General features: G+C 31.8%; 1 protein-coding gene across 1 annotated transcript in view; it reads left to right on the top strand.

The window, feature by feature from the left end:
- The first annotated feature begins 5,784 nt into the window (after positions 1-5,784).
- FMRFaR (FMRFamide Receptor) overlaps positions 5,785-17,132 on the top strand; it is an 11,826-nt gene continuing 478 nt past the window's right edge. Inside the window, 5 exon segments of the mRNA XM_018462497.1 lie at positions 5,785-5,854; positions 6,386-6,841; positions 10,385-10,653; positions 11,313-11,502; positions 16,683-17,130. Coding sequence (XP_018317999.1) covers positions 6,548-6,841; positions 10,385-10,653; positions 11,313-11,502; positions 16,683-17,130 — 1,201 coding nt within the window. The 5' untranslated portion in view covers positions 5,785-5,854; positions 6,386-6,547.

The raw sequence follows: 17,132 nt of genomic DNA, 5'->3' as shown, positions 1-17,132 counted from the left end.
AACACATGTTACAGCAATGTGATTTTCGAGTGTTCTATATATATCTAGACTATCGTTTTGCACATTGATATAAATACTATTCTTCGGTCCTCTATAGTCGAACCTTGAGAGATGACTATGCCGTCTTCGTGCAACATCTACGGCAACTTGTGGAAAAATTTGTCCGAATATGTCCGAAATTGTCCGAAATGTAGTCAAAATGTGTCCAAATTCGTTCTAAATTTCTTCGGAAATTGTCCAAATGTACAAATTCGGATAGTTACAGATAAAATGAAATACTTTCCGTCAAATTTCGATAATACTGTCTGAATTTGTTAGAATTTGTCATTTTTATATTTTTCGGACAAACTAACAAATTTTTTCCACCAGGGAATACATTCATATACATACATAGCGCTCCGGAATAATTTGTGAAAAAAGATTTATCGTCGTCTGACGAAGGTAGAAGCGAGGTTTTGTTCATGAACAATTCGCTTGGCCTCTGCAGAGTGTTCATGTTCGTGTTAACAAGAAATGACGGAATCATGATTCCGTTATTTCTTGTTAACACGAACATGATCAGATATAAATGCATAAATGAAAAGAATAGTGGACAATTTAAAAATAACGAGAGACTTCCTTTAAAAGCCTCTTGTTATTTTTAAATTGTCTTCATCTTTCTTTTCACTAATTACTTTTTCATTAATTCTTTTACTAATTACTTTTCTGGAATGTGCTTCAATTAACGATCTGCTGTTATGCACAAATCTCTGACATACAACGTTTCAAAGGGAGTTTTAATTGTAATAAAAAAAAGCGAAAAATGAGAATAATCCATTTACATTGCAATGAAATAAAAGATAGAATATATCGTCGGTCATTGTTCTCCGAGACATGTTTTCTCGTTCGAAAAATTGCGATTGCCCGTCGTGAACGTAGAAATCGTGCTTAACGAGGCGAAAGGGAAAGATTATATACCACTGCAATAATAAAGCCTCGAATTAATCTGTGGCGTATCCGAAACAAAAATGCATCTCTTGCAAGCCGCAAATTGCGGTCGGATGCATTTCGCGTTGACTTACACTTCTTATAAATCACCCCCGGAATGCATTCAAGATACGCGCTGTCGCATTATCTTGGCTTTTTTTTATAGTTTTATCCATTGTCCGTCTGAAGGAAATTAACTTAAAGACAAGTATTTTAATATAATTACGACGATAATATTTTCGAATCTAACATTATTGGGAGGGAATTAATTAAGGAAATTGCTTCGCTCGAACTTGGAATATTTGCATAAAATTAACAATTTCTTTCTCTACGGTGTAAATTTTATTGTCTTCTCCAGAGATAAGTTTCGTCCCAGAAGGAAATTTTGTTATTGCCTGTGCAATTGACTTTCCATTTTGCTCTTGGTCGAATAATTTTATTCCAGAATAAAAGGTGGAAGGAAGGAGAGGGCAAATCTGCAGAGGGAGCACTTTAACTTTCTAAAAATACTCGAGATGAGACATAAAAATGCTTGAAGAAAACTACATAATACTCCGCGGTTTAGAAAGAGAGACAGGAAGAGGAAAATAATCTAAAAGTTTTCTGATACAGAAACGTCATTTCGATTCGTATATATATAAATCGTTCCAATACTATCATATGAGAAACGTTTTATTCGAGAAAGAAAATAGCTTTACGAAAAGGCGAAATGCCATTTCCGACGGCAACGCAATATACAGTTCAAGGAAAACAGAATTAAAAAATAATCGAGGGCAAAAATGTGACCCAAGGAGTTACTTGAGTGGGCATGTCACAGAGAAGAAGAGCCTGTTTGAATATTTTCTATGCGAAGAAATATTGTGTTTTTTGCTCTCGGCTCTCGTGCCGATGTTCCAATAAAAGAAAGGAATACTGTACGATTGACGGCATATTTTGCATGAGAAACATGCAAGGGTCCACATGTCATTTAAAAAAAATCGTGTACCATGTTTAGTCTAAAAAAAAAGAACCAAATTTCAGCGATCAAGTTAATCCCGAACACTGAATATTATTTTTTTTATTATTATTTATTTTTAAATTATTTTTTTCCTCGCATATGCACACAAAATATGAAAAATATATCCGAAACAAATAGTTAATGTATAATATACAAATAGTTAATATAATAAATCTAGAAATATAATATTTAATTGTCACTAATGTGAGAGAATATTAGACACACAGTAGCGATGAAAAATAACAATATGATATATTTATTTAATAGTTGTTTAATAGAGCTCTTTTTTTGTAAATTAATTAGCACGTACGTTATAATTCAAGCACCTTAATTACACGCGCGATGTGCGACGGACGCTCGATTACTGCGATTTAATTCTGGCGTCTCGCATGTTGTTTCGCGTACGAAGTGCGAATTACTTGCGTTTCTGTTCGGGCACGCAAATATCGCTGTTATGCAACATTATCAAAGAGGTGGCCAGCCATCTCGGCGTTCCTAGACATCTCTACATGTGCCAAGACCGAAAAGCAGAAGAGTGGATATTCGTTCGCTTCCCCCGTTGTTCGAAACATCGACTCGGCAAAACTTTCTCGCGTTCGACGACACACGTATAATGCAGGAGGGAAGAGTTTAAAAATAAATTGATCAACGGGCATTTCGTCGACCACCCGGCGGGAATAGATTAGCCGAAGCAAATTGATTTTTGTCTTTAAGTGACACGCGCGAATCGCAACAGAGTAATTTATAGCTGGGTATTTATTTGAACCCCCATGGTGAATTTCGCAGTTGAGGCGTGATCTAAACTTAAAGAGACAAGAAGATACCATTCGTGTAGCAAGCAATATCCGTAAGATTGATCTCAGCGTTTCCAATTTGTTCCATATGTCAAAAGAAATTTATAGCACTTTCCATACATTAAGCAAATTACGTAAAGATAGTACACGTGAGATTTTGTTCTTACGGAGAGAAAAAGTTCCCTTTTTTGGGGGAGAGAGAGAGAAAAAAAAGCAAAGAGAGATCCCTCAATACATTATAGTCGCGTTAAAAGGAACTTAGTGTAAAATTATTCTTAGATATTAATTTAAAAACGATAAAAAATATCTTATAATATGTTAATGTATTATATTTAAAATATATATTATAGATATATTAATTACATATATTCTTTATATATACAAAATGATGTGAAAAGATTGTCTTAAACAAGTACAATATATTAAATATACCAAAAATAAAAGAGAAATATAAATTTTTTGTATACCAATTGCAACTTCGTTATTTCTTTTATATTGCAATAAAACAATTATTATTATATTATTAATTAAATGAGAATTAGATAAGAAGATAACTATCTAAAACAGCTATAAATGTATCGATTGCTTAAAAAGAAGTTTTTCCGTTTAAATTTTTAGAGGCTAGAAATCGCAAAGATAGTCATAGCCTTTTCTGTCAGCCTACAAGGCAAACGACAATATTGCAAATTGAAACAGAGATAATCGGAAACGCGGAAAACCGTAACTACGCACAAGATTGGTCTTGTGGAAATCGAGTGGGCATACCGCAATTGGTGATACGCAGCTGCGTGCATACGCATCTATAGGAACACTTGGAACGGACGTGAACGTCGCCGATGCGATCAGCCGTTTTAACGATACAATCGGTATTGTACCTTTATGCATGGACGCGAGTGTGTGTGTGTGCGATACGCACACGAGCGTAAATATACGCGTAATCGCACCCTTATCGGATCCGTGACGATCGTCGTAAATGAGATTCCTGCTCATTTACCCTCGAGATTGTAAAACGTACAATGTAATAAATTAATGCAAAACAAGTAGATAAAAGGAACGTTTCATTACACCATCAATTCGCGTTATATAACTGCGTTACAATCGTTGATATCAGAAAATGTAAATTTTTATTTACATGGCGATTGTTGGAACGATCCGTGAGCAGCTTTATTCACTTTTATTTTCAATCCTCCAAATAATTCGAATATTTGTACAGTACGAATATAACGTCTGTTTTAATTTTTGAACATATCTACTAGAATATAATTTAAGAATTTTGTAATAAACGAGCGTAAGGGGAAAAAATCATTATTTTTCGTAATTATGCATTAATCAACGGTGAAGCGATTTATGTGTTATATATAGTATATATATATATATATTAGTCTGTTCAGTAATACTTGATACTCACATTTACCTCTTGGAAGCAATCGAAAGTCGCTGGCTAAATCCACTAGCAAATCTATAAATAAGTATAATATCAAAATATAAATAATATATACATAACTCAAAAAGTTTATATCTTCTTATCTTAAATAAAAATTATTTCATATCGATTTTATACGTGATCCAGTTAAATGCGTTTAAATAAAGATTCGCATACCGATTTTATACGTAATCCAATTAAATGCAAATCCTGGAAAATCTCCCGAACGAAGAATTATGAGAATTGCCCAATCCGATTGCTATTATCATTCGCCAATATCTCGCAGTACAAAATGTCTTTTCAGCCTTAAATTGACGAACTCACACGACTTACTCGGTCGAGATTTCCAATACACACTGATCGTGAGAAACCTTTAACGATATTTCATGTCTATATCCTATAACATACCCTATCTACACACACTGGATAGACGCGATCGTCTGTTTGCAAACAAGTCCGATGCCCACGAAAGCTCAGATGTAAACATTGTGGCGAACAATTACTAATTATGTCACGTTATTTGCCTGCTGTTATAGTCGGTGAAATGATAGTAATGATAAACTCGTGCTGGTCGAAATCAAATTTTAAATCATAATAATAACGTAAAAACCTTTAAAATTTGTGATAAAGAGAGATAGTAAGGAATTCCTCTCTATGTATAAAATAAAATAATATTGAAAATCTATAAATCTGCTCATAGCTACTTATATTATTGCAATCGAAAAAGTAAAAAGAATTCTTTAAGAGTCAACACAGTTGTGTGTAAATAATTAAATACATATATTTTATTATAAAAGATAAATATATGTTTTAATTCTAATTTGAATCCTCTTCAGTATAAGCTTAATATTCGCAGAAAAATGATATAATCATAAAAATCGTCAAGAATATCGATGTAAAAGAGTTAATATGGTCAAATGTTAATTAGTTCTCACATCCACATCATATTAATGGTTGTTCATTAAATTCCAATAAACTAAATAACATAGTAAACAAATATGGCATACTATTGTTGTGAAAATTAATTGTAACAAAATATATACTGAAGAGTATTATTATCTTATGCTGAAGAGTATTATCTTATACTGAAGAGGATCCAAATTAAGATCGAAACGTATATTTGTCTTTTATAATAAAGTATATGTATTTACACGCCTGTGTTGACTCTTAAAGGCTTCTTTTTAACTTTTTGATTTACTCATTAGAGCCTTTATCTGAATTATTTGATTATTGCGATCCTTCCTTATTATAATTTCACGATATTAGGTGCATATATTCCTTCGTTATTCCAATAATTCAAATAATTTTTATTTCTTTCAATACGTAAAAAATCATATAGAAAACGCAGTTATACTTTTTAAAAATATATAACTATATTTTCTTCTTTTCAGTTTGCAGATTATCATCGTTCAAGTTACTGCGACAGAAGTTTCGAATGGCAAAGCGGCTCGCGGTTCGTCGTAACACAGCGATACATCGTAAAAGCATCTACGCGAAACTCCCTACGCGGAGACGACAAAACCGACCCGATTCTTTCCACGAAATACGATCAAGGATAATGTATAGAACAAAATAAATCGGGTATATAGGATCGACGTTATGATATCCGGATACGCTTCAATATCAAGGACAGTAAGAGGTCGAGACTTGTCAAGTCGACATTTGATAACAAAGGTAAAAGTTACTTCCTTCTTTTTTTGCAATAAAACATCTCACGGTCTCTTACCAAGAAAACTTTAGCGATTTTAAGTTTTTAGACACTTGACTGAGACGAGCGAACTCTTATTCCGACTTTTTCCTAATAAAAATTAAATCAATCGGAAGGAATGTTAATGAATGCATATATAGATAATGAAGTTTTTACGTATACACGGAATGAGAAATAAATCTTAAAAGTCAAAAGTTAAAATTTGTAACTTTAAATAGTACTTGCATTCTTTTAATATAAAAAACTTTAAAAATCTGAAGAGGGAATGTGTTTTCTTCTTGAATATATATATCATATATACCAAATAATTTTTCATTGATAGATCTTTAATAATAGCATATTGCACTCTATCTATTAACTTATTAATTTGATACAATTAATAGTAATTAATATTACCAAAAATGACAAAAGCAACATTATTTAAAGTCCAAGTTAATTTGCGATATTCGTAATAACAAAAAAATAATTAAGTCGAAAATTATACAAATAATTTACAGTTAATAAGTTCGAAGAGCACGAAGATTCAATCAGAATTGTAGACAAGCAAAAGGAAAGGCTAGGCAGAGAGAACACGGAGCTCGCGAGAATAAAGATGGTAACGAGAAGTGACGAGATTGAAGGGTAATGCAAAATCGGGAAGTGATAAAAATTGCTGAACGATGGAAAGTTCGACGATGACAACAGCCGCTTCCGGTTATTACGACATTGGTAAATTCATGCAAAACTTCAGCAACTACAGCAATGAAGGACCGTTCGAATGTGGACAGGAGGTCAATACCAATGGCTTAGCTGACTTCATTATTTATGGTATATTCGTCAACCTGATCGGTCTCTTCGGAATCTTCGGCAACACGATCTCGATGATCATCCTATCACGTCCGCAGATGAAATCTTCTATCAATTATCTACTGATTGGATTGGCCAGATGTGACACAGTACTGATCATCATTGCGGTAAGTGCATCTCTCTTATAGTTTACGTCTTGCATTTTTTTTTGCACGAGAGAAATAAATATCTTTAAGATTTAAAGACAGAAAATAGTCAGGATAAGAATTGCGCAATAGCGTAAAAAGCGTATTTTAAAAAGTCAAGGATAAGTAAAATATAATTTAGTTTTTTAAAGAGATAGCGAATGCAATTAAAGAAATGCAGAAAATTATGGTTTACTTGTATAACGCTTTATTTCTTGACATTTTTAAGAAATTGGAAGTTACGTGAAGGAAAACATGCTGATGACTTCGTTTAATTTTGTGAACATTTTTATGAATTCACACGCAGCGTTAAATATTGCATGGTGGAATTATTGTGAATTATTATGAATTTAATGCAGAGTTAAATATTATATAGTAGAATTATTGTGCAGGATCGTAAAAGAGGAATATTGCACAGCGGAATATTGTTTAACGTAAAAAAAACGGTCAAAGTTAACTGCCACTTGAGTGAGCTGGTCGAGCTACTTTTCACCCTTATTATGAAGAAATAATATGAAGGAGTTTTTATTATACCGAAATTAATGTTGGCTTTAAAAGCGTTTAAAAGATGTTTTATTATTTAACAAAATAATGAATTTTATATTAAATTTATTTACATTTTTTATACAGAATATGATATTTTATGTATTAGTCTAAATAATTATTTATTTAAAAAGTACTGATCATTTTATTAAAGAAATAACTATTTAAATATCTTTTAATTTAAATATCTTTCACTCAAATCGTATAATATCAGAATAGATTCACTTATATTACAGTTAATAATGCGATAAATATTTTATATATTTGCCTACGCGATTTATTTATTATATGTAACTAACAATAGCATAATATGTACACAAATATTTTTATTCATAGGAGTATCCTGGAAAGAGAAGGTTCAACTCCTTTTCCCTGAAATTTATGATTAAAAGTTATGATTGACGAAACCTAATATTTTTCCCATTTAAAATCAAAAACGAACAGGAAACGTTCCAATAAAATATTCAAAAAACCAATTAACGCAAAATATTGTTGTTTGTGTAATAATAGAATTGATAGAGAGAAAAAGAGAGAGAGAGAGACCTCTCCCCTTCCAGAAAAAGTCTTGAATGTGCTCATGCATCTATTATACATTTTACGAGACCTTTTTGTGAAACTTAAAGATGTGATTTTTCTCACCATGACCCCAATTTTGCGACGTGTGATGAATCGCAATGTGCCGAACGGAAAATCAATATTTAATTGGCACACATGACCAGAAACGATTTTCAATAGGATCGTGGAAAGCCTCGTAATTGCCATCGAATGACCCAGCGTTTACCGTCGTCGCGTCTGGCCGCTGCCAATCAATCATGCGCACCAGATAAAATTTAACAAAAAAAAGCATTCTATCGTTGGCATCGTTCCTGAACCATTGAGTTGCATGTCGAAGAGCTTATCGTGATGACTTGTTACTCTTATCTTTTATTAACAATAGCTCTCGAAACAACCGAGTTCGCTCATGTTGAAAGTGATACGAGTTAACGTTTGAGAGACATGTTTAATCCTCTTTGTCGAATATACGGGATATTTTCAGAGAATCATCACATGCGATGATGAAACATAAAAAACGCTGTTTATTAAACCTATTTCGGTATTAACGCATTAGTAAGTTTGAAATTCTGAATGAAAGGGTCTCCTATGAATTAAGCTATACATATTGCAAAATTTTAGTCTTTAGCTTGAGACAGATTGTCGTTCAATAGAATTTTAATCCAAGAATCTCACTTTTTATATTTAATATTAAATGTCAAAAAATTGAAGTTTAACAAAAATAATATCCATCTATAAATTTCTGTAAATTTAAAATATATTGTATATATTGCAGCAAAAAATGTAATTAAATTTTTAGAATTAGATAATATAATAAAGATAATTATAAAAAAGCGTAGTGTTTAACTTTATATGACGCATAAGATTGATTTGTTTATTATCAAAACTTATGTTAAAAAAAATTCATTTTCATTAATTCAATTAATATCTTATACGCGACAAAAGTATTTTTCCATTAAGTTTTTTAGAGATGCTGTATTGAGACATTCTTTATAGCTAATATCTTAATTAATTAACGAGTTAAAGATACAAAATTCTCACCTTATATGTATATCTGAATCTGACAATTAATTAATCTTTGCCGTATCAAACAAAGTAATTAAGGTCTAAAAAATATGACGTCTGATAACAAGTGTTAAATGCAGGGGTATACGTGCACTATGAGTTAGTATAAAAAAATACGTGTCTCTTAGATTTTCGTGTTTTACGACATATTTCATGAAGAATCAGATCGGTTCTGGACAGTTGTGAAACTTCCCTTGTTAGTTAAAAAAAAAGTTAACACTTACCCAACCCTGGTTAAATGTTGAAATTCAATTTTCATAAAACATATCCATCACAGACTATAATACCTCGTAGAAATCAGCCACAGACCAGCTCTCATTTTAATTTTACTTTTAATCCCCGTGTTTCATGCAATCGTAAATTTCCGACATAACAGAGCTTTTCATTAAAATAAATTTTCTCTTTAATATAACCCAGTAGTGCGTGTTCTGGTTTATCTCATTCATTTCAGCTATTTCTCTAAACATGTAATTTATATCTTTATCTCCATACTCTCGCATTTTTATCTCGAATGTGTTTGTATGACTTTACAAATTTCAGATAAATAAAAGATATTATAAAAAACAGATTTCATAGATCAAATTTTATCTCTTTTATGTGGAATAATTTTACTTCATCTTCGTGTAACAATCTTTGTCAATATAAATTTGCGATACAGTGGAGAAGAATATTAATGTCTTTGAAAATGCATGGTCCGTTAAAATGACATAGAATAATATGTATCACATAAATAATATGGATGGTCGAGCTTAGGTAAATAAATCACATATTACGTGGTCTTACATTTTCGCGGATAAAGTCAAGACTAACAGGACTAACACGATAAACAGGATCTTTTGGTTTAAAAGAGATGAGCTAGAGGAGCAGAACGCAGAATTCCATCAACCCTCTCGAGATCACACACCAACCTGATTATTAATTAATTATTTGAAGTGAACTTTCCGTCCCAGCATTGACTTCGCACTCTGTCTTCCTAACGAATATTTATGTACTCATCTATCAGACGTCGCGAGCAAAGGTGCTACATATTTATAAATATAATCACACTTTATAACAAATAATTAAATTCTATCAAATATATGCAATTGAAAAACAAAATTCCAACAATTACCGATTTTAATACATTTTAAATGTAAAATGTTATAAAAAACTGAAGAGACAATAAATTAGAGTTATGATACTAATATATAAAATTATTTTAATATCTCAGAAACGATTAAGTTTTCGACTTATGTTCACTAAAGCTGTTTTACTCAGTATGATGTGTATCATACTGATACATATAAATGCTGAATGGTTTTTTTAACACCCTTTATAAGAAGCTCTTATTTTTTTTAATTGTATCTATAAATTATGCATTTATAGGTATTAATCTACGGATTACCAGCAATCTACACGTATACAGGTGCGCTATTCGACTACAAGTTCATCGTCTATCCGAAAACCATCAGGTACCTGTATCCGCTGGCTTGCATAGCGCAATTTGTGACAGTGTATCTGACGTTAACGGTGACTTTAGAGAGATACATTGCGGTCTGCCATCCATTGAAAGCTAGATCCTTCTGCACTTATGGACGGGCCCAAGTAGCAGTGCTGATCATAGTGATCGTCGCTTTTATTTACAATCTACCAAAGTAAGTAATCGGGCTAACATTTTTAATGTTTTTTCTTTGTATAATCGTTAAAAAAGAAAATAAAATTAGTATACAATATAAAAAGAAAGTTTTAATAAAAATAATTGTAAAATAATAATAAAGTTTACGGGCAATGAAAACATAGCGTGGAAATTGGTGCGCAATTCACATAATATTCATATAATATTCATATAGTATATTAATAAATCTACAATGAGTGTCGATACAAACTTCTTTGAATGTTTCGGTTTACTTTAAACTATCATCAGCAAAGTCGTATATATAATTTTCCAAAGAAGTTTGTATCGACATTCATTATAGATTGATTAATATATTATATGAATATTATATGAATATTATATGAATTGCGCATCATTTTCCGCGCTGTATTAACGCTCTCATTGTCCGTATACTTTATTATTATTTTGAATTTCGAGAACCATATCATTTAAATTTTGTTTTAAAATAATTGTGTTTAAATTTTTTTATTTTTCTTGTTGTTTAGCTAGAACCAGATATAATATAAAATATTTATAGTGAGAGAAATGATGAAAAGAAAAGAATATCTGAAAAATATGTTACGCTTACAATTGATTGCACAACAGGATATTTAATTATTGTGCAAATTAATGGAGAAATTAATTTCTGAATTTATTTAGATTTTGGGAAATTGAAGTGTACAACGAGAAGCATTGGAAGTATAATATCACGGTGTACTGCGTTAATCCAACCGAATTGAGGAGCAACGAATATTATGTCATCCTGTATATTCATTGGATGTACTTTTTTGTGTATTACATGTTCCCGTTCATCGCATTGGTGATTTTTAACACGGCCATTTATCGACGGGTGAGTAACATAAAGTCCAACATTGTCATAAATCTAAATCATTTTATTAAAATAATATTTTATGGAGAAATTATATACCTCATGAAAAGAATATTTTATTTCGCACGTGGACAAAACTTTATTTTTAATCTGATTTACTCCGAATATAAATTATACAAACCTGACACACAAACAATGATAAAATTGAAATACAGCATTGGCTATAAGTATAGAGCATTCCCAAAAATTGACGTTCTATATGTAACAAAAAATAAATTAAAAAATAATATTTATTTTTATAATTTTAATACATTGCTAGTTTAATTTTCTTTGACTTTTATTACTGCCAGTTTTCTTTTGAGGGAATAAATTGAGCATGCTTTATAATTGTAGCCAAAGCTAAAAAAATTAAAGAAACAGTTACTACTTTATTTTGCAAGAATCATCATCTATGATTGTTAAATTTCGAACTGGAAACATGACAGAGAACATTGACAACACGAAATGAAATACGAAATACAGTCGGATTAAACGTGAGATATTGAAGCTTGTCAGCGGCAGCGAGTTCCCCTGATGAAACTGATATTTCCCAAAGCTACTGTTCCGTTTTATTAAAACTTCTTTTTAAAATTCACAATAAGTCATGACAAAGGAGTAGGAAGGGTAACCGGGCTGCAATAAGTTCGCGTAACGGGCTAACTATGTCATATAAAAGTACGAATAATAAGCCGAAGCGACGAAATCAATAAAGTTACTCAAAGTGTATAAGTGCACGTGTATCTTTGATACATGTGCACATGCTTAGAATTTGCGAGCACGTATAAGAGCAGCGAAATTCATGGACGACTGCTCTCAGTGCCACTTATGTAGACCGCACATTTGCAGTTGCAGATACAAGTAATGTCATCCTTCTCCTCCTCCTTGTCCTTCGATAAAATATGTGAAACATTTGTTGAAACGGAAGTTAACATGTGCGGAAGTAAATATTGCAACGAAATGTGTAACGGAAATAAATATTGCAAAACAATTTCTTTAATTTTATAGATAATAATAACATAACGTAGTATCATAAAATTAGCAAAAAGTTAAATTAATAATCTCAAGATCAAAATTGGAATAATAATTTTATGTATAATCATGTCTTACTTTTTGTAATTAATTAAACAGAAATCTAAATATAAGAGAAATAGAAATTAATATAACAATTACTTTGATATAAATTAATAAAGATTGCCTTTTAATTCTTAATAATTACTATAAGATAAACATAACGTTTTTCGGTAAGCGATATTTTTTCTTTGTACGATTTAATTGGTAAGAAAAATATGAAAATTAAAAAGTAATACAATATATATAATTAAAACTTGATTTAGATTAATATAAAAATATTATCTTTGTAACTTTAAATGATTTAGTTCTGTAAACGTATATAATTTTTATTTCTATATGAAAATTATATACGTTTATTACGTGATATGCATTTTGAAATAATATCAGGATACATAATATCTTCGCTATAAAATTCAGCTGCAGAGTCGAATCGGATCTATACGATCTTCGGGGGTCTGAAATTCAAAGGCAAAGAGCCTGTTGTTGAAGAACAACTATTTCTCTCAGCTTTTCCTTAGCGTGAAACTTTAGCGTCTACAAACTGCGTCCTTAATTCCGAGATCAAGATGAGCTTTTCAGTGACATATTCTGCGGGACAACTTCCGCAGATTTCACATGGATGAAAGCGCGTTTCCGATGAGAATGCTCGTGCGGCAAATGAAGGAAGCTATTTAATCTCTTGGAAGTACTTTACTTCCTGACGAAGTTGCAGTCTCTTGACGTTTCTCTCCCTGGCGAGAAACCGCGACTAACAATAGCGGCGAGAAAACATGAACAAAATAAAGAGAGAGAATGCTTCCGCTTTGTCAATTAAAGAAAAAGTTTCAATTAATAAAAAAGTTAATGGCCACTTGCTTATATTATATTTATTATATATTTAGAAAATCGAGCTTGGATGTATCAGGTGTAATCTCTCCAAAAAGTAGAATTAGAAATTTTTTTACCCAGATACATAGTGTACTTTCTGTATAAAAATAAATATTATATAATATGAAAGTTTAATATTTATGTTTAATAATACAATTTTATAGTTTAAATAAAAATTTCCTAACTTCATTATTTTTTGAAAACATGTATAACTCTTATTGAAACAATTTTTGATCCATATTCTAAATCGCCGCTGAATTTTTACTTTTAAATAAAAAATATAGAAAAATAATTTTATCATAAATTTTTTCATTTTGTTAAAAAATACGTGTAATATATCCTTAATAAATTTTTGAAAAATATAATTCGTAATCATTAAATTGTGTCTTCTATATTCCTTCGACAATATTCTAAAGTAATTTTCTATGAAATCAAGATATAGTCATCCGTTACGTGAATGACGGGATGACAGGCGTGACAACGTTTCGGCAAAGAACAAAGAGCTGAAACAAACGCTTATTTTCGCGCCAGCTAAGGACATTCGCCCCGCTTTATTTACACGACCTAATATTTGCAAGGAGATCCATATTATGCGTTCCGTTTCGAAGTTTATGTGGATAATAACAGCAATAGACGGATATACATAAATATCATTCATAACAAATTTCGATTTTCATATAAGAATCAAATTAATTTATCACACTAAAAAGAATTAAAATATACAATAAAATGTAGGAAAAGAAAAAAGGTTTCCGCTTCTGAACCACGAGAGCAAGTTACGTGATTGCATACTAAAACAATTACGACGACGAAGTGGCGACACTAATTATTATTAAGACTTTGCTTCACTTTGACGAATTATTATGCGAGTCGCGTATCGCCGACGTGTCTCAGATTATTGTATCCAGTTCACTCGGTATTGCTCTGTGTGAATGTGCTTGTGTTAAGTTATTAATAATTATTTTATTAATAACTTAATATTTTAGTTCTGTTTTTTTTTTAGTTCTTTTTAGTGTAATAAATTAATTTGATTCTTATATGAAAATCGAAATTTGTTATGAATGATATTTATGTATATCTGTCTATTGCTGTTACATTAACAAATCGTTATTGATTATGGCGAATCATTTTTGATGCTGAAGTTAATGTAATTATTATGCTTTCATACACAGCTTTCCGCTTAGTTTCAACTACGTTTGATATATTGGGATGCATTGTGAAAATGACTAATATATTGAAATTGTTCTACAAGCTTCATACTAGTATTTCATCACTTCATAAATCATGTGTTATAAACAGTGCACCTGCTCATTTAGCGTCAATTGTCATGCAAGCTATGCTTTATTGATACATTGTTGCGTTTTATTCTTGTAATTCGTCGATTTGTTTCATAATTATTTCGGATGAGCCACACCATTATATATCCCATATATTTTTTGGAAGCTACCGCGCAATCCTGAAACTCTACAACCGAAATCCCGAGATTAATCATTCTTGTGCACGAGAATCCCAAGCGTTCTTTTACGTTCCGCCCCGTTTAGTCGGTAGTAAAATATCGCAGCCTGTCTGGCATCTATTCAGCGCTTTCTTACCGTGTTCCCGAGTGGCGTGGGCGAATTTGGAAGCCGCGGAACAAGCATCGAGAATGGCGAAGTGGGATGCAAACGTGAAATATAGGTAGGCGACGAGCGCAAAGCTCGAAATTTTGTACACGAATCGAACGTTCTCGTTGATGCCCCTTTCCTCTTTGCCTTTATCTTCCACAAGATAGAGGAGACCAAATATTATTGCGCGAGAATCCCGATGTAGAGTAACACTTCACTCATAACAAAAAACACGGACAATCACGAGTATATTGACGATTTTCTTCTTATAGAGAGAAATTCATGTCGGATTCTCATGTTGTAAAGTAGTTCTAACAATAAGATTTCTTTTTTTATACATAACTACGACAATATTTTCATATCACGACGTAACTTCAATAATACTTACTCGGAATCGAAACCAAAATCCCGATTTCTCGCAAACTTCGTCACGGGATATTTTCCTATGTTAAAGAACGATCGCGATCGTAAATCCGAAAAAAACAGATCGGACAAATTCAAAGTACGTCACGTCGGAGACTACTGCAAACAAAATGTGTTTCACATAACTTCGAGCCGAAATAATATAAGATTCGCTACAAAAGTTAGAACTTTTGTAAGTTTTTTCATCAATAAAATTAATTGATACACAAATATTTTGTTAAACTTTATTTATACTCATTAAAAATTGCGGACTTTCCTCTTTTCAGCGCAATTTTTGTTCTTTAATAACTGAATACCTTCGAAAATGACAGCTGATTAGTTTTAACAACTTCCCATGGGACACCCTATATTAAATTCAATATAATGTCATGAAATTAAGTTCAAATTGTATAACTTAAAAGTATATTAAATTTTATGAAATTTATTAACAGTACAGGGGTTGCTACAATTCTTGAAAGTAAATTTACTTTTGTAATTTTTATCTCGTTTTAAGACCCGTAATAAGCTCTGAGCTATTGATCTATCTAATAGAAATTTAATTTATCCATTTGAATGAATAAATTATCGTGTTCCTTGCATCTTATATTTCTAACGGTTCCTTTTCATGCGGATAATTTTGCTGCTTATTTCATCGTATCCTGGAAAAACAAGAACCTGCTCATTAATTTCGATCTTCATCGATCTTGTAAAATGTAATTAATCGCGTTTCTTCAAAGATGTCAATTGATCTTTTTTTTTCACAATATTTGGGAGTCGGCATATGCTTTCTGTTATCGTGCATTACATCATCGAACGACACTTGAGAATTTAACGTCAAAAAACCGTTTGCCCGAAAATCTAGCAAAATTTATAATATGATAATATTTACAGTATCAACTAACATATAAGTTCAATTATTAATCTCGCGAGACGAGTAAATAGACCACGGTAATTCTCGTTAACAAAACGCTATTTTAGCGTTTATTAAGTACACATTTCTCTCGTAAGGCTTTACTTTTTTATATCAAAGATGATAAAAAAATTTACCTGATAAAATACAATTATTAACTATTCTAATTTAATTGCCTATCTTATAAGTGAAAATTTTATTAAAGTTAAATTATATCATATCCCATGAAAACTCAAGATAAAAAAGAAAGATAAAAGATTCCTTTTTCTAACACAGAAATGTTGGATTATGTCTCATAATGTCTTTAGGCGTATGCCGGTTTTCAGGTCAGAAAAGCGAACAGAGACCTGCAGCAGCTGTCGCGTCATCAGCGCCGAGAGATCGGCCTGGCGACGATGTTGATGTGCGTGGTGATCGTGTTCCTGATTTGCAACATCCTGCCTATGATCTCAAACGCACATGAAACGTTCATCGCGGATCCGCCGCAGTGGATGGTGCAGATCGGCAATCTGTTGGTGACTATCAACAGCAGCATCAACTTCATCATTTACGTGATCTTCGGTCGAAAGTTCAAAAGAATATTCCTCAAGCTCTTCTGCTCGTCCAGGCTGTTTGTGCCAGGCCGGGACAGTCCGGAGTTTCAGACTTACGATGAATCGGTCGTCACGACAAATATTGAGCTGAGAAATTCAGTCAGGCACGGCCACCTCCACCGTGCCAACACCATCAGCTGGAACAACAACGTGTCCAACGGCAGC

Source organism: Mycetomoellerius zeteki, unplaced genomic scaffold (genome assembly GCF_001594055.1).
Source record: "Mycetomoellerius zeteki isolate Tzet28-1 unplaced genomic scaffold, Tzet1.0 scaffold145, whole genome shotgun sequence".
Classification (NCBI taxonomy): domain Eukaryota; kingdom Metazoa; phylum Arthropoda; class Insecta; order Hymenoptera; family Formicidae; genus Mycetomoellerius; species Mycetomoellerius zeteki.
Note: the sequence above shows the minus strand (reverse complement) of the source record. Positions and strands in the feature narration are given on the sequence as shown.